Below are 21729 nucleotides of genomic sequence, written 5' to 3'. Positions count from 1 at the left end.
GCTCTTACAAACAAAATGAAACTAAACTTTTATCAAGTCAATACACTCAGTAGTTTAACTGCTACTACATATTTAATCTACTTTGTGTGGTATGACCAGTAGCTTATGGTGGCTAATGATAGCTAACGTCAAACTCTTGATGGATATTGCCGTGTGACATTACTGTGTCCCTTCGCTGACTTAATGAATCTTCTGTACTTGTGCTACTGTTAAGCTCAGTTTTAGCATCTAGCATCATCCTATGACTGCAACATGTGGCCACAACTGTGTACGTAAAGTTAAAGCTGTGTTTTGGCCACTTGGTGGCAGTGAAGCAGGATAAAAATGCAGCATATGAAATATTATATAATATACAGCTACACTTTCAGTAGACACAATGCAACATCATGATTCATGTGGAGTCATGTTTCTGTATCAGAGCTTGTTTGATCCAAGCAGTGGCCTGCTGCTGTAAGAAATGTTTAAAAACACTGTAAAAAGTGAGCTAAAACTGTAAAGTTGCGGGCTGGAAAACCAAAACAATGTCATCACTGCAAGTATAAACATATTCACTACAACAGCTGCAAATGAGTAAAACAGATTAAAGAGATGATACAAGATGGTTAAAAATGTAAGTGCAATTCTCAATATGTGTTTCAAATGTTATTTTCCTCTCTTGGTCTCAATGCAGTCGTGTTATGCTTGTTTTCTTCTTCTGGACAGGCTAAAGTCTAGACCCAAAGCTGTAGGCCTTCACATTCAGCAATGATTAATTGGTTTTCCCAGTGTGTTTGTCTGTGACGCCGGCCTGGGCAGCCTGGCTAGCAGCACATTTTATTGACAGGCACAGAACAATAATGGCAGGTGGCCAAAGCTGATTCATCTGCAGCACTCACACCACAGCAAAATAATCCAGGTCACTGACCCCAAACCTGAACCTGAGAGGAAATCTGAGAGGATGGCGGACGATCTGAGGACAGATTTTGAATGAGCGAACATTTTTACACTGAATGCCTTCAGCTCACTCTGTAATTCATGCCTCGATATGGCTGCAGTGACGTGCTTAAGGGCACTCTGGCAGAAGACGTGTTAGTTGAAAGAATTGACTGTTTTGTTTTGGCAGTTTGTTGGCTCAGTTTTTAATCCTGCAACCCCACAGATAGAGGGTCAGGGGTTCACCCCGACAGCCAGCTGCCTTTCTGTTTGTCATTTGCATTTTCTCCTCATGTTTACACGTGTTTCCTCATGGCTGTTCACAGTGTTTAAGATCCTGAAGGACTGGTAAGCTGACATGATATCACAGTACATAGATGGTTAAGTTGCAAGACAACAATCAGTCCAAATGTTTATTCATGGTGAGATTTAGATTAGAAGCAACGGCACAAGAGTTTTAAACTTCTAGATGTTACAGGATAGCATCACCAGAAACAAGATAACATACATGTTCTGGCTGCAATTTTCATATTACTGTAGGTATACGTATTTAAACATTAAAATTAGACAAGAGATTCTTTTAGATTGTTTATTTAAAAGAAAAAAAACATTTTAATGTTGATATGTGTGTATGTAAATAAGTATGTTAAACATTATTTAGTGTAGTCAGTTCTTTTCTTCTCTGCCTGGGCCCCTGAGTTGTAATAAGGTTGAATGCATGTGCCCAGAATGACAATTTAACACCAATACAGAGGACGTTCATCATTTGACTAAACAGACAAAACTTATTATATCTTTTCTGGAGATTTATTGATCAAAAATAACAATAAAAAGATCAAATAATGTTGTTGTCGTCTTCAACTTCAACAGACTTTGTGAAAGACGACTAACTCAATCTGTGTGTGATGACAGAAAGGGTGATGTTCAGGACAACAGGCTGTTAGTGACGCTGCCGCAGATGAGGACACATCTGGAAATAAAGACAGACAAGAGGAAAAACAGTTCATAACATCAGAAATGTGGTGAACACATGAAGGGTTTATTAGTTGATACATTCTGATAACGTCAAACCAACATCAAATAAACGCATATTTCTCCATTGAAATAGGGTGATAGGAGGGAAGAAAATGTGTGACTATCAGTTCGTAATGTGTGCTGTCTCCTTTCGTCTCCTCGTGTCTCGTCTGAACTCCTTTTCTTCTTTATAAATGACAAAAAACAGACAAGAAAATATAATGTAATTTAATGTAATATAATATAATATAATATATTATAATATAAAGATAAAATAATATAATGTAACGTAATATACTATAAAATAATATAATATAATATAATATAATATAATATAATATAATATAATATAATATAATATGATATAATGTGCTCAATGCTCAACTTTTGTCATATTTTTAAAAATGGCTCAGTAGCCATCTCTGTCCTGTCTTTTTCAATGTTAAACTCTTTTAACCTTTTAACTTCAAAAAACAAGATTTTCTCGATCATTTCATCAATATTTCCACTTCTTTCACTTGTCACGTGCACTCTTGGTGTAATTTTTACACCCAAATAACAAGTTTAGTGCAAGTGTTATATTATGATGCAGTTCTGGGGAAATATAACCAACAAAATGAAATAATTAATTTTTATAAATATTTGATTCATGAATTGTTTTATAAATGATCTTATGCTCTATTAAATAACGATATATTGACATGTTTAATGGTCCTCTGGTTTTTACCATAGCGGTCATCCACCAAACGGAGAATGCTGAGTCATCAGGTATTTCTCACAGCTGAAACCAGAGAAGACCATTTTTCCTCTGCTACGGCTGCTTTCTGATGTCACCACTACAGAGATGTTTTCTGACTTGAGCTTTTTCACCTTTCAACAGATGAAGACTTGTTTCACGGGTGACGAGTTTCACTTGTCAAGAGTTCAGCTCCTGTAGGCGCTCAGGTGAAGAAAGAAATTTAAACTGTGGCCTCCTGCTTTTGTAGGAGCAGCTCAACACGTCATCATCACCATGACTACCAGCTACTGATTATTATTTTATATCTGATAAAATATTTTTAGAAGAACGTCTGATCCTATCAGAGCTGAGACTATCACAGTCACTAACTGAGGAGTAGATCATCAGAAAACTCATTTGCATTTTTAGAGTAAAATGTCCACGTAATGCTTTCATACTGTCAAACAGCTCAACTGTGTGACTTTGTAGCTCTGAGTGAAAACCTTTGGACTTGGAAGAGTTGGATGATGTCACCTTGAGCTCTGAGATATTTCAAAAAGCCTAAATTGATAGACATTGTGGCCAGCCTGGTGGTTTTCACAGCATGTTAGCAGGATGGTAAATCTGATGTGACTGCACGAGAATCTTTTGTTTGCTTGTTTGTTTGTTTGTTTGTTTGTTTGTTTTACATTTTAAAAGGTGTCCATCTCACTTTATTATAACAGTCAGATCTCTGCCTATTGTGTGATTGCCATGACTGTAAATCAGCTACAAACACTGTCAGGCGCACTGACTTTATTTGGTCACTTGGTGGAGCCAAATATGTATTTTGTTTTCTGCCTTCATGCAGTAAACTCCAACATCAACAGAAAAATCATAATCACATTACTTCATCAAATATGGATGGTTAAAATGTTGTTTTTTCTGACATAGCATTTTATAATGTCCCTCCGTATTTATGATTTACCTTCAAATTAATAACTTAACTTTTATTCCTCTGCAATATGTTTTGATATGTTCCCTCTATTATAATGAGACAGAACTTGTCTACATTCAATAAGGTTGTTTCTCTTTGGCTTATTTTCCAGGTCTAGGTTTTGTTTGTCTGCGTGTTACTTTGTGTTACCTAATAGCTTATATTTTTTAAGAATTAAGATTGTGAATGCACTTGCAGACTGTGTTAACTCCAGTCTCAGCTGCTCTATGTTAGACTTTTCATGTAGTCTGCTCCTGTGTGCTGTAACCTGCCACAATCCAGTCAGTCTGCGATGCGTCATACTAAAGGGACCAGAGAGGCGAGGCATTTTACCTCCGGTGAGTCCATTTGTCTCGTCATGGAGTCCTAGTGCGCTTAACTTTTTGATGCATGACTTAAGTGAAGTTGCCTGAATTGGCACCAGAATACATCTAGGCAGACAAAATAGTGTCGCAGCTGAATTGTTGGAACGATAGCAGCATTCTGGACAGAGGGTCAGAACCTGTCATGATGTTAGAAGTGGTGCTGCTCAGTATATGCAGATCATAGGGCATCCAGTTACACATGCTGAATGGTAATAACCATGTTTGTTTTTTCTTTTATCATGTATGGTCATTCAAAACAACATTCACCATTGTGTGATATATTTATATATATAGATATAGTAAAACACCAACAGTAGCATCTCCTTCCAACTTGTTGTTGACTTTTTCCTTTCTGAGCTACATTCGCTGTCACTCCACTACAGTCTAATAATAACAACAACAATAAGTGTAATGATAATAATAAAAATGATTAAAAATAATATAATAATTATATTTATATTGATAATGACAATGACAATAATAATTTGCCTAAAAGCTGTGACATTATAGGTAAATGTTCTAACTTTATGATATAAGTCTCACATTTAATGCAAAACCTTTCGATCACGTCTGATTAAGTTAAATTAGTGCAAACTTATAAACCTTATATGTTAATGCAATTAGTCCTTTTCATTCTTTTGACATTATGGCGTCTATGTATTGTGTCACAGAGATATCTATTGAAGGTAGAATGCTAACCAGCTAGCCTCGGCCCAACCCGGTCCAAAGCTCCTGTGAGAGCAGTGATAACACCAGTTCGTACTGCTAGCTGCATGGCTAATTGAGCTAACTAGCTATCGGCAGCTAAAGTTAGCCGCAGTTAATGTTTCCTCTGGTGATATACTGTCCCCTGTTTTGTGTATGAATTCAAGAGATGGCCACATTCTTGCATATCGTCCCTTTTTAAATGTGACACTTGACACTGAATATGAATTAGATGGAAAATGACATTTTTAGGCATATTGTTTTGTTTTTAACGTATGTGGTGTACGCTACCCTTTTCCTAAATATCAAACACAAATTTGTTTTTCATCTCTCTGATAAATATTCTCAATATACACACAAATATTTAACAGTTGGTAATGTTAGTAGAGATAACTTTCATATTTCCATCTTTTGTGCTGTGTGATATAGCATGTGATTATTATTAATTTCAAATATACTAAAAGGAAATTAAGGTGTATTTGACTGAATAATAAGGACAAACAATCACATTTATTTTGAAGGTCATTTCCTACTTGTTGTGGTATTCAGTAGTAGAAAGTAAATGAGCCTATTGTTTTATTACATATAGTGTTCCCGCGTGTCAAAAATAAAACTCCATGCCCAAAGCATTTAACAAACCAGCAGAGTCAGTAATATTTTTAAACATTCTTTTATTAACTCTCTTTTTAAACACTACTAACTGATTCATAAATGGTTCCTCTATTCCATTGTAACGTTCCAAATACAAATGAGTGAACACAGGGAGGAAAAAAAGAAACACAGTATGTACACAATAACCCACAACAGCACTCGGTGTTGAGGGAGGAGCAGTCAAGGTAAAGCACACATCAGTCAAACAGATTTAACTTCATACTCTGAGCTAGTACCCTTGGAAAATAAGTGTCATACAAACTTGTGTAAAAAAAACAAAAAAAAAAAACATAGTTAAGCCAATATCTGAGGACTACTTAAGCATGTTATGTACCTAGTACAAAATTAAATAACAATAAAATAATGGTAAATATTGGCATGAGGACATAATGTGACTACACAAATATCTTTATAAATAAAACAAATATGGAGTAAACTTTACTTTTTAATTATATGAAAAATAAAAACATAAAAAGGATATTATTTATCATGTGTAGGGTTCAAACAGAAATCCTCAGTTCACATTATTCAATGACACAAAATCCATTCACTTTTCTAACTGAACCACCAGGGGGCAGCACAACCACACTCACTGTCTACACGAGAGCGGGAACAGAAGGTGAAAGTATGAATAATAGCCCGCATCCTGGCTTATCTTAGCAGCAGAGGGCTATTTTAACACTGATTATCAGGAACAACAGGAAACACACTATCATCACACCTTCCATTTAAGCTCACTGCTAAAGGCCTCAGTATGCTTCACATGAAGAGTCAAGATGTCAGAGCATCCGACAGCTTTTTAAACCTCAAGCCCTCGTGGGACAACGAGGTTTCAGATGCTGTTAGACCGTACGCGAAACACTTTGGTTCAAGTTTAATGACGCCTTAATTCATCCAAAGCATACTGAGGCCTTGAGTGTGTCAAAGATAAACAACAAGGAAGTGTTGCTTCCTGCTGAAGAAAATCACAAAACTTTATACAACACAAACAAACAAAAACTCAGTTACATCTTCTTTAAATTGCAGCCAGTGCATTTTTTTTCCTCACACGTCACAAATAACAAAACTGTCAAAAACATGAAGTGAGACATACTCGGGTATCGTACAAAAGGAAAGAGACCGAACTACAAATAATGGCTAGCTTAATGATAAACGACAGTGTTGCGGGACACGTTTGAGTTCTCCATACAAAGCGCTGGCTTACGGAACCAGCAGTGTAGCGTTTCTGTTGAGTTAGCCAACCAGCAGCTAACTTTGTAGCTTCAGTGGAAAAGAAAAACTTGTTGAAAACTAGTGGGGGGAACAAACAACCCCAACGACTCCATTAACGCAGGGCGAAATGCTTCACACAAGAAAAAGCACCGTGGCTTTGACTTTGGGGGTTCGTAGCATTTCTCTTTTTTTTTTTAGAAAAAGACTACAAAGTCATACAAAGAGATGAAAAAAACAGCTGTCCTGAAATATACAGCACAAAGAGCAAGAGGGTAAGGAAAAGCAGAGCTTAATAGAAATCTGAAGCTGGGGGGAACACAAAAGATCCTCGCCAGCCAAAGTAGAGATTGTCGTTTCCCTTCCAACATGGGGATACTTTGTTTGGACAACAGCGGCGTCTGCAGGGCACGACACGCTTGTCAGGTTTGCCATCATTCTGGTTTCTTCCGTTTAGAAGTTTAGACCCTGCTTAGCAGAGTGGATCTGTGGAGAGAGGACAGAAACACTTGTTAACATCACAAGCCTGAGACTAACGCATAGGTCCATCACAGCTGAACAATGCTTTGTGTCATTTTAGCTATCCTAAAAGCAGAATCTGTGTTGCGGCAACAGTTTGTATTCAGTGGATTTCGAGGGGTGATGTATGTGTGCGTAGAGAGACAGTCTGCAGAGCTGAGCAGCACGTTCTGCTGACGCGGCTTGGCTAGAATAAAAGTGACAGATCGTGTCGCAGCGGAGGGCGAAGCTCGGGGGGATGCAGGGGAGTGTTGGCAGGCGATCAGAAAACGTGACCACACACACACAAAGTGGATTCACCCTGGCTGGGTTTAACCCAACACTTGCAGGACTCTGGGTCCAAAACCTGCTGTGACCTCTGACCCCTTCCAGCAGATCTGATTCATATGTCTACACGTGGGTGGCTGGGTGTGTGTGGGGTCAGTTTTTGGCAACGTACAGCATGACTGTCGGCTCTGAATCACGTGTTCACCGTCTTTAAATAGTGTTTTTATTTTTTACACGTCTGTCTCGTGTTTCCACTTTCGAGCGAGGTTCTTTTTTCCTTCCATGTGATATGCATGTCTTTGTAAAAAAACAAACTATTTTGTCAGTAAAACTGTAGGTAGACTGGGTTTGGATGAGGTCAAAAGGATTACAGACAGCTTCAGAAATATTCAACTTTTATTCCACTGGCTCAAAAGCCTTTAACGAAAGCAGTGCACCAGACAGATCCCATGATTGCTGTACAACCCGTTCTGTCAACAGGAAAAAACCGAATGTCCTCAGACGGAGTTTGCGTCTATTAAACTTGAGCATCTGATGCTGAAGCGAGAAGAAACGTCCCTCTGTCAGCTCTCTGGGGCTTTCTTCCGCGAGTTAAAGCCGACTGAACAAAGACCATTTTCTCTCATCCGTCTTCTCACACACACACACGTCCAGAGTGCTGTGTGATAAGGGGATACGGTTTGTCTGTGTGTGTCTAAGGATGTAATTGTGTGAAAATGACTGATGTCCTCTTGCGTGCGTCTAAGCAAGCGATGGTGTGACAAAAAGAATGATGAGCACCTGTGTGTGTGTGTGTTTAATGCATTTATTGAATAGCGTGCGGGTCAGCATCAGCGCCTGACCTACATCCCTCTGGGTCTGCGTGGTCAGCGGGGAGGCAGGAGGGGACGTGGGGTGACAGCCGTGATTGAAAGACTCCAAATCCCTGAGGGTGACTGTGTGTTTGTGTGTGTGAAGAAGGAGACGGGGGGTTTTATACACACCTCAGAGACTTCCATCTGTCCTTCTCCATGTTGTTCTCAGGGCCTTCGCTCTCATATGAAGCCAGATACAACGCTAAAGTGAGAAAATCAAAAAGATATTAGCTTCTCCAGAATCATTTTTTCAGCTGCTCTGATAATTTAGTTGTCTTTTTCCTGCATTAAAGTATTTACTCAGTCTTTAACTCTACTTTTACTCTATTTCTAAGGTTGTCACTATTACTTCCTGCAGATCAGCTGTATGACTTTTTCTAATTTCAAATGGAAACTCATCACTTTTTCCATCGTTAAAAGCTTGATCCCAAATTAACCTGCTTCCACTCTGATTCTCTGTTTATATCTAGTTGATTGACAGGAGGATGTCACCAGTGGATGATAGTGTTAGCTGTAGAAAATGTGATTGGTCAGTTGGGTCATTGCACTTGAGTGTCAGGAGGATTTCACAGACTTCCCTGTCCCTCTCTGATAAGGCGGCGATAAGAGCCGGAGCCGGTGACACACGACTTTGATGTGGATTAAAGGAGACCCAATCTATCAGCACTGCTCGGGTATGAGAGGTGATAACAAGGTGTGTGTGGATCTGAGGCTGAGGCCGACAAGACAGTCATCCTGTTGTCTTTGTTCTGCTATATTTTGTCAAGGACAATGAGCCAGAAGACATCACTTTCGTTTTCTGCTGGTATTCATCATATCCAAATCACTGTTTCAGTCCACACCCGATCTGAACATCTAACTCCAGCCCAGAGTTAATAAGAGTAGTTTCGATAATTAAAGCATATAAAGACCCTGAACCGTCGTACATCATCATTCATTCCATCATTGATAAACGTACCATCTTCAGTGAACGCTGGAGCCGTCAGCAGGTACTGCAGGATCTTGCGATCCTTCTCAAACGGACACTCCACTTTCTTCCAGGTCATGAACTCGCTTACTTGTTTGGCCAGTTCCCAGAATTTCTGAAATTGAATACAAAAACAGTTGCTACAGGTTAATATTCAGAGGGAATGTTTAAGGGTCGATACTACACATTGTACGCACAGTTGACTATTATGTATTTAATCTGAACATTACTGTCACACTGCCTTTGAGCAAGGTTCATAACCTTGTAGTGCTCCACTGAAGCTGCCCAGTGACCTAACATATTACACTGTGGTTATAGTGGCTGTTGTTAATGTGTTCAAACATACTGTGTGACAGTCATAATAGGGCAGGGCAATTCCCCAGGATAGAATAGATCCTTAAAATAGTGTCTGATTCAGTGAAACCGTGACCCAAGACCAGTGGAAACACTTGTGAGGCTTTGGTCACTGGTCAATGTATTTGTTCCATGGAAACACAGCAGGACTTTACATGCTCAAGTCTGACTTCTTCATTCTGTAACACTCTTTAGGGAAGTGGTAAAAAAAATAGCACCAGATCGGTTGCCATGTGTAGTAATTACAGTGACGTTTTCTGACATAAAGAAGTTAGCCGTGGGAAAAAAAAAGAGCAAATCTGTTGTAATCGGTTGCCGGGGGAACTCCCGGTGGGGAATTCAAAATTCAGTTTTACCTCAAAGTTGATGTGCCCGTTCTGCAGCCTGTTGGCACAGCCCTCGTTGAGGAAATAGATGTCTTTTATGAGCAGGCTGAAGAAAGGGATGACAATCTGCAGAGACAACAGAAAGAGAAAGGGATTTCATTTCAATGGGAAGATGCGAAGGGGGATTTCCACATGACTCAAAGGTGTGTGGTCTGTATAAACATCGATTCAAAGGATACGGATTACAATAGACAAAGAGGATCTCTTCTAAGTTCATTTCCTGGGAAAGCAGACCCTCTTCTGCTCCGATTCAGAACATATTTTCATCAAAAGAAACCCACTGATTTCTATTCTTACAGGCCTGTAGCAGCAGGTATACATACAACCTTTAATAGCTGAAAAAAACAAAAACAAAAACCCAACACAAAATGGAGAAGAGAGTTTCCAGAGCAGAATTCCCCTTTGAAGTCCCGTAAATAATTCATCTCTACCCTCCTACAATAATTCAGGTCACTGCATGTCTCGCCACTAACATCGATGTTGATGGGGAGCAAGGTTCGGGAAGAAGCACCAGACTACATTAAAAAAACTGTGAATTTTATACTGGTGGGATTTTTCCTTTCTTCTCCGGCACATGATCAACTATCAGGAAATCAAACTGGCAGGTCGGGTTGGTTAAATCAGCCATTTGTCAGTTGCTGATAAATAAACACCACTTTGGTTCTTGTGTGTCGAGAGATTGTTCAAATCTGGCACAGTGACCTATAAAAAAAACAGTCCCAACACATCCTCACCCAAGATTATCAAACATTCATGATGGTGGAGCTTTTAAAAGATGAAACACCAGAGGGAAAGCAGAAGACTGTGCAGTTTGTACCATTTAGCCATCAGGGGTTGAACTTGAATAAACCGCACACACCCTTTCCTCATTAGTTCTTTCCACAATAGAGTCATTTTGCCAAGCCAGTGAATCCATCTGATGTGTTTCTCTTCAACGCTGTTCTTGGCTGACTCGCATTGAAGGCGTATTTGTGTGAAAAATAAAAAACACCACCACACCACCTACAACAAAATGTGGGTGCAGCTGACAACCAGTTAACTAGATGTCAGTGAAGCCAGAAAGTCCGCTCACACAGTGTACTCTGAAGGGGTCTGGAGGGGCAGGATGTTTACAAGCGACTGTAGTCATGCATGCACACACGTCTGTACACACATGTTCTGTTTTTAGAGGTGAAGTGCCCAACAGGAGCAGAGAGGAAGTCGTTTTCACAGCTGGACGCATCTGGGATGGCGAGGGTCTGGAGCCAGAAGGGCGCCAGGTTGGGATCAGTAGCAAAGATTAGAAACTACTGAAAAGGATGTGTCTATTTAAAAGCTGATCTATTCACTCACTCTTCAAAAGGTGATTAGAAAACAGCTGATCAATGTTATTCTTTACTTTTTTGGGGTGGAGGGTGTTTCTCTCTCCAAACACCTCCTTCTGGAATCTATAATTCATCGTCCAAGTTGACATCAGGTGGTGTAACTGGGTGTAAACTGCAAAATGTCTTTGCGTCAATCATAAACACCTGATACACTACATCTGCCTTAGATCAGCTGTTTGGCATTTTGTTAAAATGTTATGCCGAGCCCATAGTTAACAGAAAAACCCCGGATCCTTTCAGTCTTTCTGTCCTCGCAGCAAAGAACAAAACGACAGCACAACAGGGTCGAAATTCGAGCGTGAATGCTGCCTTTGTTGATCTTCTGACAAAGTCAACAGCACTGTGGATGCCTAGAGGAGACCATAAACAACCCCCCCACCCCTCTATATAAGGGGAGGCCAGAAGGGCAAGAACATGCCGGACTTCTTGGGAACTTTCCGTTTCATGACCCCGACCTCTTGTCCGGGTATGTTTGCATTTCTGAGCTCCAAAAGAACACAAATGGGAGCCAGATACATATTGTCGGTACACTCTGTCACACATTATTCGACATGTGATGCATGAGGAGAGGCTAACCACTAACGTCTGGCAGCCCACGAGCTCTGCGCTGGTTCAGATTCGGGCAGGGCGGGTGACTCCAGAAGCAGCAGAGAACACTATGTGATCTGGCAGGCGACCGTGTTTTCTTTTCCCTCCCTCGTCGAGGAGAACACAACATGTTTGACGAGGAGGAAACCAAGACCCTTCTCATATCTTGACCCACTTTTAGCCCGACCTCTGCGTCCCCTCAGGGCTACGCTGTTATGCAACCGCTGTCCCTCGTCCAAGAGCGCTGCGCTCGTGTTTACAGCTGCTGATGCCGTCTGTAAACACGATGGGAGCGCGGCTCCCAGACGATAACGAGGCACAGCGAGCGACAGCGCTGTGGTTTGTTTTCCTACTTGGCCTTCCGCTCCTTCAACTTCGATGTAGTTAAAGATGCTGGTCATGTGATAACCATCTCAACTTTTACATAACTGTAATCAGCTCAAAGGGTCTTTGCTCCAACATGCGTCAGCAACACTTTGTTCAGGGCGGTCCGGCGGACAGAGTGCTTATTCTGAAACTGAGCGGTCACTTTTGGTTCCTCCAGCAGCTGTCGAGCGCTCTTTAGCAAGACACCAAACCCCCTGATTATTCACTGTAAGTGGCTCTGGATGTGAGTTCTGGCCAAAAGTATGAAACATAAACCAAAATCTGGAGAGCAGATGTTCAAACTTTTTGGCTTTATATAAATGGTAGCTACTGGATGTGTCGTTACGAAAGAAGTGTTTGCAGACCTCATTAAGTGCGATTGACTGGACTAGTGTGAAACCATTTCAAAACCTTGACTTGATTGCTGAGTCGTGGTGGTTTTGTTTGAATGTCAACCTTTATTCAACAAGCTATTCTTTAAGTGTCGGTGTGTAAATTTAGTTTTCTCTCCTCAGAGCTGAACTATCTCTGTCACTGTGTTGTTGAGGCCTCACCTTCTCTCTGCTGCTGTTGGCGGTGATCGATCTCTGTGTGGCTCCTCTCAGCGCTGTTCTGTAGTTGTAGAAATTGCTGGAAGGATCCATCTGGTGCTACGGAGAGAAAGAATACAATGTTTGAGTACTCGCAGCATTTAATTTAAGCCTCCATTTTTAAGAATCTGCAGCTGCAAACCAGTTTGTTTTTTGTTCGCTGCGCTTCAACACATCACTGTGGTGCTACAGAAGAAAGCATGCAATGACAAAAGTAAAGTACTAAAACAGCCTTCTTTTTTCAAATTCAAGAGTGCTCTAACCTTGAAAACAGAGAACACAATCACACACTTTTCAGACTTTTCAGACTTTGTATGAACCCTGACTGTTGGATGGATAAAACAGGAAATTTAAGATGTCACCTTGGCCTCTGAGATAGTTTAATCTGAATTGTTCTACAATAAATGCTTAGAAATAATCATAAATTGCATACTGACAGAAAAAAAGGTCATGAAATTGGTCACTTTCTCAAACTAAATACCTCCATCCTGTAAACAAACCCATGTGGCGCACCACTGTAACTCAGTAACTCAAACTGTTTTGAAATAAGCCTTTAAGGTCATTTGATGGTCTGAGATGTCAAACAAACTGAGGAGAACATCAGCTTCACACAGCCATCACATCAAATTATGACTCTCCTGTACAGAAAGTTCAGGATTCACCTCAAATAAGGCTCAGAGGGAGGAGGCAGGAGGGTAAAAGGAAATCATCAAACGAGTAAAGGGGTGAGGAGGTGTGCGACTGACAAAGGGAAGGAGAAAGATGGAGATGAACTCCGCTGAGACATGAAGGGAACCTAAAGAACTGAGTCTTTGAAAGCTTTTAGATCCCACAGTGGGTCCCCGCCTGACTCGTCTCCACCTCAGATCTCCTCTTTCAAAGGGGCCGACTGAAGGCCCGTTGGGCTCAGAGAGCGTCTTCGCTGCGGTATCTGGGGTTTCCTCAGGTACCACAGGGAAGGGAGGGGGTGGTATGTGCTTTGTATCCCAGGAACGCCTCAACTTCTGGGGCTTACCACCTGCTGGACTCCCTTTGCCTTCACCTGCCTTCATCCCAGAGGATTCATCACTTCAGTCAGATTGGCTTGTTTTATTTCCATGAATGATGTCTTACTCTAGTCACATTTTGTGCAAGAATAATCATTTTTCCTCACTTTTCTTGATGTATGTATAGAGGATTGTGTATTTTCTTTATAAATATCACAAATTTAACTGCTACAAAGGGATTTTTTGGGAGCTATTGTATGAAACGGGGAGAAAGTTGTATATTTTTGGCCTAACCTGAACTAGTTTGTCACATGTTCCCTGTAAAGTAAAATAAAATGCTTCTGAACTGCCTCATTTTTTGATTAGTAATTGCAGAAGTCTTTACTTGTTCAAATACACGCCATAAAGTAGCAGATTTGTATGGTGTTTCTCTATCAGTGTATCTGTAGGAGTCTCTGCTCTCCCACTCCCATCCACGTTTGCAGGGGCTTCCAGGCTTAAAGTGCTTATCTGTCTTTGTCATTACATTTGACCCAACAATGCACTGACAAAAGCAGCAGCTCCCCCACACTCCCACAACACGCTTAGTCATCAGTGACAGAGCTGCTAATATGTGGGCACACAGGAGCTGTCCGCCAGTTAAAAGCAAAGAGAGAGTCGACATTGGAAAATGTTTTAGGTGGAAGGAAATCAGTGCTTTTTCCTTAAAGTGCTGCAGAACAAAAAACTGTAGTCACTTTTGCTGTATGTGAAACTTTTCATGCAAACTTACTTCCAAGATGTCAAACTTGGCCGTCTTGACTTTACTCCAGGTTTTCTTGAGCCGGGAAACAGGACTCATGTTCATCCCAGCTGCAAAGCGGACACAACAAGCAGAGAAGACAATGAGAGGGATATCGCGCATCCAAGAAAACACCCAAACGTGATCGCATGAACACATGGCATTTTCCCATTCAGCCAGACAGACGCACACACACCCACCCTTCCTCCCACGACAGTCATCCTTTAAGACGCCCCTCCACCTCCCCTTTTCTTTCTTTCTCCTGTTGTCTCTTCTGATGCAGCGAGGCAAAAGGCCGCAGGAACAATGGAGTTAACACACGCCTCGTTTCCCCTCCCAGAGCTCTGCTTCCCATATGGTAATCCTCTGTGTGTGTGTGTTTGTGTGTGTGTGTGTGTGTGTGTGTGTGTGTGTGTGTGTGTGTGTGTGTGTGTGTGGTGCAGGTTCAGGCACGGAGGGTCACCGTCAGAGCAGCACGACAACACAAAACAACCCTCGAGTAAACAAAAGAATTGCACAGACAGAAATATAAAACCAGACCCGTCGAAAACCTAATTTTCTTCCTGAACTCACTCCACTTCCCAGGAGGCAGTTTGAGTTTAACGTGACACTTAAGCGCCGCGGGGCCAAAATGAATGAAAGTCCGACTGCAGAGGCATGTGTGAGAGTGTGTGTCAGAGCGTGTCTCGCATAGGAAACGGCTCCATCCCCTCACAAAGACACCAGTGTGTGTTTATGTGTGTGTGAGGACAGGTGCTAGCTGTGGTAGTCGCCCCGCTAGGACACACTCTCGCCTTTATGAGGACGGTAATATATTGTTGTCGTCTTCTCCCTTTCATCGGCGACACAATGTTGCAGGAGCAAAAGACGAGACAATGACAGAGTGTGATGTTTTTATCTTTAAAGGGTCGGTCCTGCCAAATTACACAAGAACACTTTGGTTTGGTTTCATTTGCTCAAGTTTTTGAGATATTCGTCTACACTTTAGGTCTTTACTGATCTGGGAGATCCAGCAGGGTTCTGTTCTTTGTGCATACAGGGGTTAATGTCTAATTCCTGGGGCCTATACTAGACTACACCATTTGCGGTCTGTGTGTCTCTCTGTCTCTTCTGTTTCCAGAAGGAGGAAATCACAGACAAAGATATCTCAAAACCTTGAACCAAAAAAACAAAAAAACTGCCTGGTTAAGAAAATTTGCTTTCCCTAATTGTGTGAACTAACCCTTTAATTACCTCACTAACACACTGTCTAACCCTGTTGGTTCCCTGGTGGAGGAGGGATTTGCCCATGGCGTTCTCTCTCTCTCTTCTCCCCCCCTGGGGAAAGACAGAGAACAGCTGGCACTCCGATATCCTCTCACTCTACTCTGCTCTCTGCCTCCCCCATCCTCTCTCCTCCCTCCTCCTCACACTCTCTCTGGTCAGTGCTGACCATCTGCCTGGATGGTTTGTTCTGCGTCCTCTTCCAGCTGCCCCCCCCATCCCCTGTCTGCTCTGGACACACACATCTTCCACCCCTCGGGCATGTGAGGATGACCAGATGCCCTCTCCTCTGAACAATACCTGGAGCCCGTCGGCTGGACCTCCACCGAGGTCTCTAAACTTTAGGGCTCTAAGTGTGGCTTTATTTACTTTATGTAGCCTTTGCTTAGACCAACGTCATCTTTTAAAAGAACATATTTCCGCACACTGACACCTTGAGGCTGCTCAGTAAAACCAGAGTCTAATCTGCTGCCCACTGAGCAGCTCCAGTGGAGCAGTTTGAGGTTAAGTGGCTAAGAGGGAAAGTCCTCTTTTTTTAGATTGAACCAGCAACCGTTCAGCTGTAAGTCTACTCCTCTAAGCTTTGGAACACTGGTGCTGCTGGCTATCCAACTAAACAATGACATTTTGCAACTGGATTTGGCCTCTGCACACTCGGGTCCAGCTCGAGTAATTAACCGTAAAGTCAAGACTTTGGTCACTTCACGTTCATCAGGGCAAATACAGGCAGTCAAATTTCAACGGCAGTAAACCAGAGAGAAACTTGAGTTTCCCTCCACCTGATTAAATTCTATTGAGACAATTATCTGCATGAACTGCTTCTGCATTCCCCCCGCTGACGAGTCTCACTGATATCATTAGACTCAAGCAAATTACACAACTTGGAAATGAACCGGGACAAAGTCATGAGAGGTTACTGCTGCAGGGGGAGATTACGTCGCTGCACGAAATACTCACAACAAACTGCATTTACTACTCTGATCAGATTTACAGACGGCCGAGAGAAAAGGCTCTGTGCGGGAACGCAGACCCAATGGAACAAGTGTAGTGTGTGTGTGAGTGTGACACTCATTGGTGCAAATCATTTCTATTCTGCTGAACATTATCTTAAACCACTGACATATGAATCGATGACATCTTTATAAACCTTCGGTGGCTAGGTTTCCCCCAAAAAAGTAGGTTAGTATCTCAGAGGGAAGACAAAAGAACATCTACTCACATATGATGGCCATGAGGGAGTTAAAGTTGCCGATGTTGAAGCATTCGCGCGCCACGTCGATGAAGAACTCGATGACCCGAGCTCGGTGCTTCTTCTTCACAGGCTGTTACCAAAATGGAGAACGTTAAAAGTCAGCATTAGCCCTCAGGACTGACTGCGCTGTCTGCTAAATGCGTTTGTCAGGAATCAGGATGTTTACTTGAAAGTGTATTATATTGTTTGCTTGCACTTTAAAGGACATTTTGTGGGGTTTGGTGACATAAAACAGATTTTTGTTTATCCGGGTGATCCTGGAGAACACTTAATTTGCCAGTACATGAGTAAACCAACAATACTGGGCTTATTGTTGCACAAGTGGAAAACATGTATTGATTCCAGCTTCTCTAATATGAACATTTCCAGCTTTTTCTCTGTTTTACATAATTGTAAACTGAATATATCTTGAATACAGTTTGGTCAGACAAAATAAGCAATTTGAATGCATCACCAAGGTGATAAATCCTTTTTGGCACTCGTTTCATGCATGTGGTGGTGAAGCAGAATTTGCCTCCTGCTGTGTTCAGCAGCAGACAGATTCAGGTACTGAAATGAGTAGTTGATTGCGAGTTAATCAACAACAATTTGGCTAATCAATTAATCATTCAAGCGATTTATCAAACAACACATGCCGAGTATTTGTTGTTCAGGGCCGCTCAAATGTTGTTTTTAACCTTTCAAATTGAATATCTTGGGGGAAATCAAGCATTTGTTGATTTGTCACCTTGCTGAAGATAATAAGCAACTGAACCCCAATTTTATTTCCTTTTTTTTATTTTCCTTTTTCTTATTCGAGACTGAACTTAACATTCATTACTCACCATGCAGATTTCTGTAGCCACCAGATAACTGAGTCTGTTGAACCATTCGACATAAGCTTCCAGGTTGCTGGCCTTCTTGTGATCACTGAAGCAGCTCTGCAACACCAACAACAGACTTTCAATTAGCATTTACGCTAATTGCAAAGCAAAAAATAGTGCTGAACTGGAAAAATAAAGCTGATATTTGCTTCTTTTTTCTTTTTTTTCCCTTCACAGTCAATGCATCACTGGGCATAAAAAATAAACTCGGGGCTGAGCGGACCTGTGTATCACGCTCAACTTCACTCTGCCTCTATAAGCACAATAGTGGCCAATCTTATTCACATTATGCATGCTGGTCCTTTGTGTGGATTCCTCTTGATCTAATTCCACACATTCCTTTGGCCTTACGCCACTCTGCCCCATGTAGTATTTCCCGCCGCTGGACACGTCGCATTTTAACATGCAAACGCACACTCACACACACACGCGAGTTATTCCCGTCTTTTCAAAGTGGCTCGCTGGGGGTACGAGGCAGGCTAGCCTGAGGCACAAAGGCAGCCTTAACCCCCATGTCACCTCGCTTCCAAAAAGGGGCTGTTGCCTAGCAGCCGAACGCCAGACAAGAGAAACCATCGGCAGACACACACACACACACACACTCAAAAACTCACACTCACTCACCCCTTCCCAAAACAAACCCTTGGCAGCAGCGGTTGCTAGGAGATGAGGTGCATGCATGCCCATCCAATCCAGACATCGGGATGATTTGAGGAAATTGTCGGTGAGGTGTGTCTGAGTGTGTGCTTCTGAACGTGTGTGTGACGGGCAGATATTTAGTCTGCTGCTGCAGTCTACAAATCACCTGCCCTCACTCTGACCTGTGCGGCGGTCAGAGTCTGTGTTGTGTAAACTCAACATCCGTCTGGAAGAGAAACTAGGTCGCCTCACTTGTAACCCACACCACACGGAGACAGATCACCTCTGCACGCAGGGTTTAAGCCAAAAAAATTTTGCATAACCACTGTATATACTTCTATTATCTGCCGGTTTATTCTTACAAAAGGAATGCAGACGTTACCTTATCGTTGTCCAGAGGGTCTTTCTGGACGAAGGCCTGGACGAATTCCTCAGGTCCAATGTAACTCAGTCTCTCCTGAAAAGGAAGAAAAAGGGGAAAATCAGCTCCTTGTGTTCATCTTTAGTTCGGTGAATGTTGATGAATGTTCTGCAAGAGGTTGCATCACCCTCAAAATGAGCACTTTCATTCGAAGAGTCATTCGGAGCCCAAGTGAAGACCATGCTTGGGAAACACTGTCTGATATATCATGGTATCTCTAATCCCATGTGTCTTTTTTTTCATAAATAAATTTGCTTCCACTGATCCACATGGTTTTTTTATCATGTTTTTATCAGCTGTAATTTCATGCTACAGCTAACAACACCATATTTTGTGGGTTATCTGGTGGAGCAAAGCTGCAGCAGGAGATGAATACTTCGACTTCAGTAGAAAAGAGTGTGTACACTCCAAGATGTCTTTGAAAAATAGGTTTTCACCATGTTTTAATGCATCTTCTCTTTGTGATATTCCACTTTTCCAACTCATGCAAGCATAAAAACATTTCTCCTGTCAGAAATCCTGGAGTTTGCACAAAGAAAAAATGAGCTTATAAACACGCAAATGGAAGATTATCTTGAGGATCTTTGGAGAAACCCTTGATCAACCTCTAGTTTTCAGATTGATTTATTATTTCAAATGGAAAACTGCCATGTAATGAATACAAAGCTGTGGTCAAACACTGCAGTTTATAAATCAATGCTGTGGTAGGTCGAATGTGTGCCGTTCGGTTCACCCCGACCACCGCAGTGATTTCTAATCCATCATACGTGTCAGCTCCCCCCTCTCTCACATGCATGTTTTCTTTGGCTCATGAGCCTGTAGGTCAGAATTTCTGATTGTTCTTTGGAGGATAATATTTACATCTTAATTTGGTTTGACATGTCACAACAAATGATTGATACGATGTAATGATTTAAACTGATTTCTAAAGATAAGACAGATGAAAATTAGCCCTCTGGGCCAAGTCGGGCTCAACTACAGATTTCAGTAGAGCAGTTGGCTTCGTCCTTGACTCAAAAGGAATGAAAAATAATAGATCCAATTAAAAAAAATATATAGAAAAGTCCGCCAACATCTGGACTGCTCTCACCAGTTCTATGTGTGTGAGCTGTTGGGCGACAGTAAATGGGTCGTTGCAGATGGACAGCATGTCTCTCTGGATGGACGCCTGGGGCTTCGCCTTAAGAGCCGTCAGTCGCTCGGCTGCCGTGGCGTTGATCTTGACCAGCGCCTCCTCGTACTGGCTGAGCACCGTCAACCTCCTGATCAGGCCCTGACTCATCTGGCTGACCGCCTTCCTGTAAACCTGATGGATCGATGGAGAAAGACAGAGAATCAGTTAGTTAGAACGCAATGTTCAGGAGCTTCAAAAGAGTTTTATTCTGCAATCATTTGGCAATCCAAGCATATTCTTGAATGAACACCTGCAGAAAGGATCGATGATATTTCAACGTAGTTCCAGCACATATATTTTATTTTATTTTCTCTTTGGACCACCGAGGAACCCAAGATAACCCCAAACTTTTAACCATGAGCTAATGTTCTGTTTTCCTGTTCTTCAGCTCTGCGCGGGTTTGAAACGAGATGGAGACACTGCTATTAGAGACGGTTACATCACTTTTCCCATTAGAATTCGTGACTGAGAGCAGGAGAAACACTATAACAGAGATAACAAGAACAAGAGAGCTGAGTGTTATTCAGCAGCATGCGTGCAGCCGCTTTGTTTAGCTCAGCTGTAGGCATTTTGGGTTAAACCCTAACTGGAGAGTGATAACAACCTCAATGGAATTTACAATGCACATGTCGACTGCATGTCAGCAGAACTGACTGCAAACCGATGCCAGCTCTCAGCCCTAACCACAGAACGACCCTCAAAAAGTGATGCCTCTTGGATTTATTTTGCACAAAAGCATCCTTTTGGTCATGCACTGGAGGGAAGTTAGCTCGCAATGTTATGCAAACCTCTTCCTGCCAGGCTCATTAAGTCCTCTCAGCTCAACAGAGGCAGAGGAGGGAGACTCTTGGCTCCCTGGCCCCAGAGGTCGAGAGGTCGTCCTGTTTTGAAGCCTCCCCTAGAGTCAAAACAGGCCACTGTTAGATAATTGTTCCCTCACTGACACAGTTTAGCACAGAAGTTGTGTAAGAGGGTCTGCGGAGGAAAGAAGGACATGTGTGTTTGATTTTGTGTATAAGAAGAGACTGTGTGTTATTGTGTGAAGGTCCAGGATCCTGTTCGTGGCCTCTTTCCATACCGCAGTATGAGCTGCCCAATAGAGTCTAGGGTGACACGGCCCCTTTTCTCATGACCACATCCCTCCTCCCTGAGCTTTCTGCCAATTCAGCCTGCAGAATCTGGGTTCCACAAGCAAGAATCCAGTTCAACAGGGTGGGAAGAAACACAGCTAGCCCTATGATAAATACGGAGGCCCGGTGCCTAGACAGCAATCAAGTGTATGGCGTCTTTGCGGTGTCTCAGGCACTTGGGGAAAAACGAGCAAACTCTCATCACTCTGCTGGAAACAGCCAGGGCGGGATCCTTTCTGAAATTCACTTCCCAGGGCGTGACTAATGGATCTGTCTGTGGGTGATGTGGCTGTGATAGGTGTGATGGCACACGAACAGACACGTTCGCATGTCAGCCGATCAACTGCGGCTCCGTGGATATTGCAGCTTTTGGGCGAGGGGTGATTGCAAGAGTGCAGGGCAGGGAGGAGAAAAA

General features: G+C 42.2%; 1 protein-coding gene across 2 annotated transcripts in view; it reads right to left on the bottom strand.

Moving 5' to 3' along the window:
• Nucleotides 1-5344: 5344 nt before the first annotated feature.
• The window catches only part of rasgef1ba (RasGEF domain family, member 1Ba), a 110332-nt gene continuing 93947 nt past the window's right edge, over nucleotides 5345-21729 (bottom strand). For both annotated transcript variants that reach the window (XM_084360985.1, XM_084360986.1), the window contains 10 exons: nucleotides 20101-20316; nucleotides 18972-19046; nucleotides 17912-18007; nucleotides 17055-17157; nucleotides 14564-14643; nucleotides 12770-12865; nucleotides 9868-9963; nucleotides 9149-9272; nucleotides 8320-8392; nucleotides 5345-7036 (listed from right to left, as the gene is read on the bottom strand). In XM_084360985.1, the coding sequence (XP_084217111.1) occupies nucleotides 7012-7036; nucleotides 8320-8392; nucleotides 9149-9272; nucleotides 9868-9963; nucleotides 12770-12865; nucleotides 14564-14643; nucleotides 17055-17157; nucleotides 17912-18007; nucleotides 18972-19046; nucleotides 20101-20316 (984 nt within the window). In that variant the 3' untranslated portion in view covers nucleotides 5345-7011. The remainder of the gene's footprint in view (nucleotides 7037-8319; nucleotides 8393-9148; nucleotides 9273-9867; nucleotides 9964-12769; nucleotides 12866-14563; nucleotides 14644-17054; nucleotides 17158-17911; nucleotides 18008-18971; nucleotides 19047-20100; nucleotides 20317-21729) is intronic.

The sequence above is a fragment of the Pagrus pagrus genome, assembly GCF_965226575.1.
Source record: "Pagrus pagrus genome assembly, chromosome: 8".
NCBI classification, from domain to species: domain Eukaryota; kingdom Metazoa; phylum Chordata; class Actinopteri; order Spariformes; family Sparidae; genus Pagrus; species Pagrus pagrus.
This window is presented reverse-complemented; position numbering and strand designations above follow the sequence as displayed.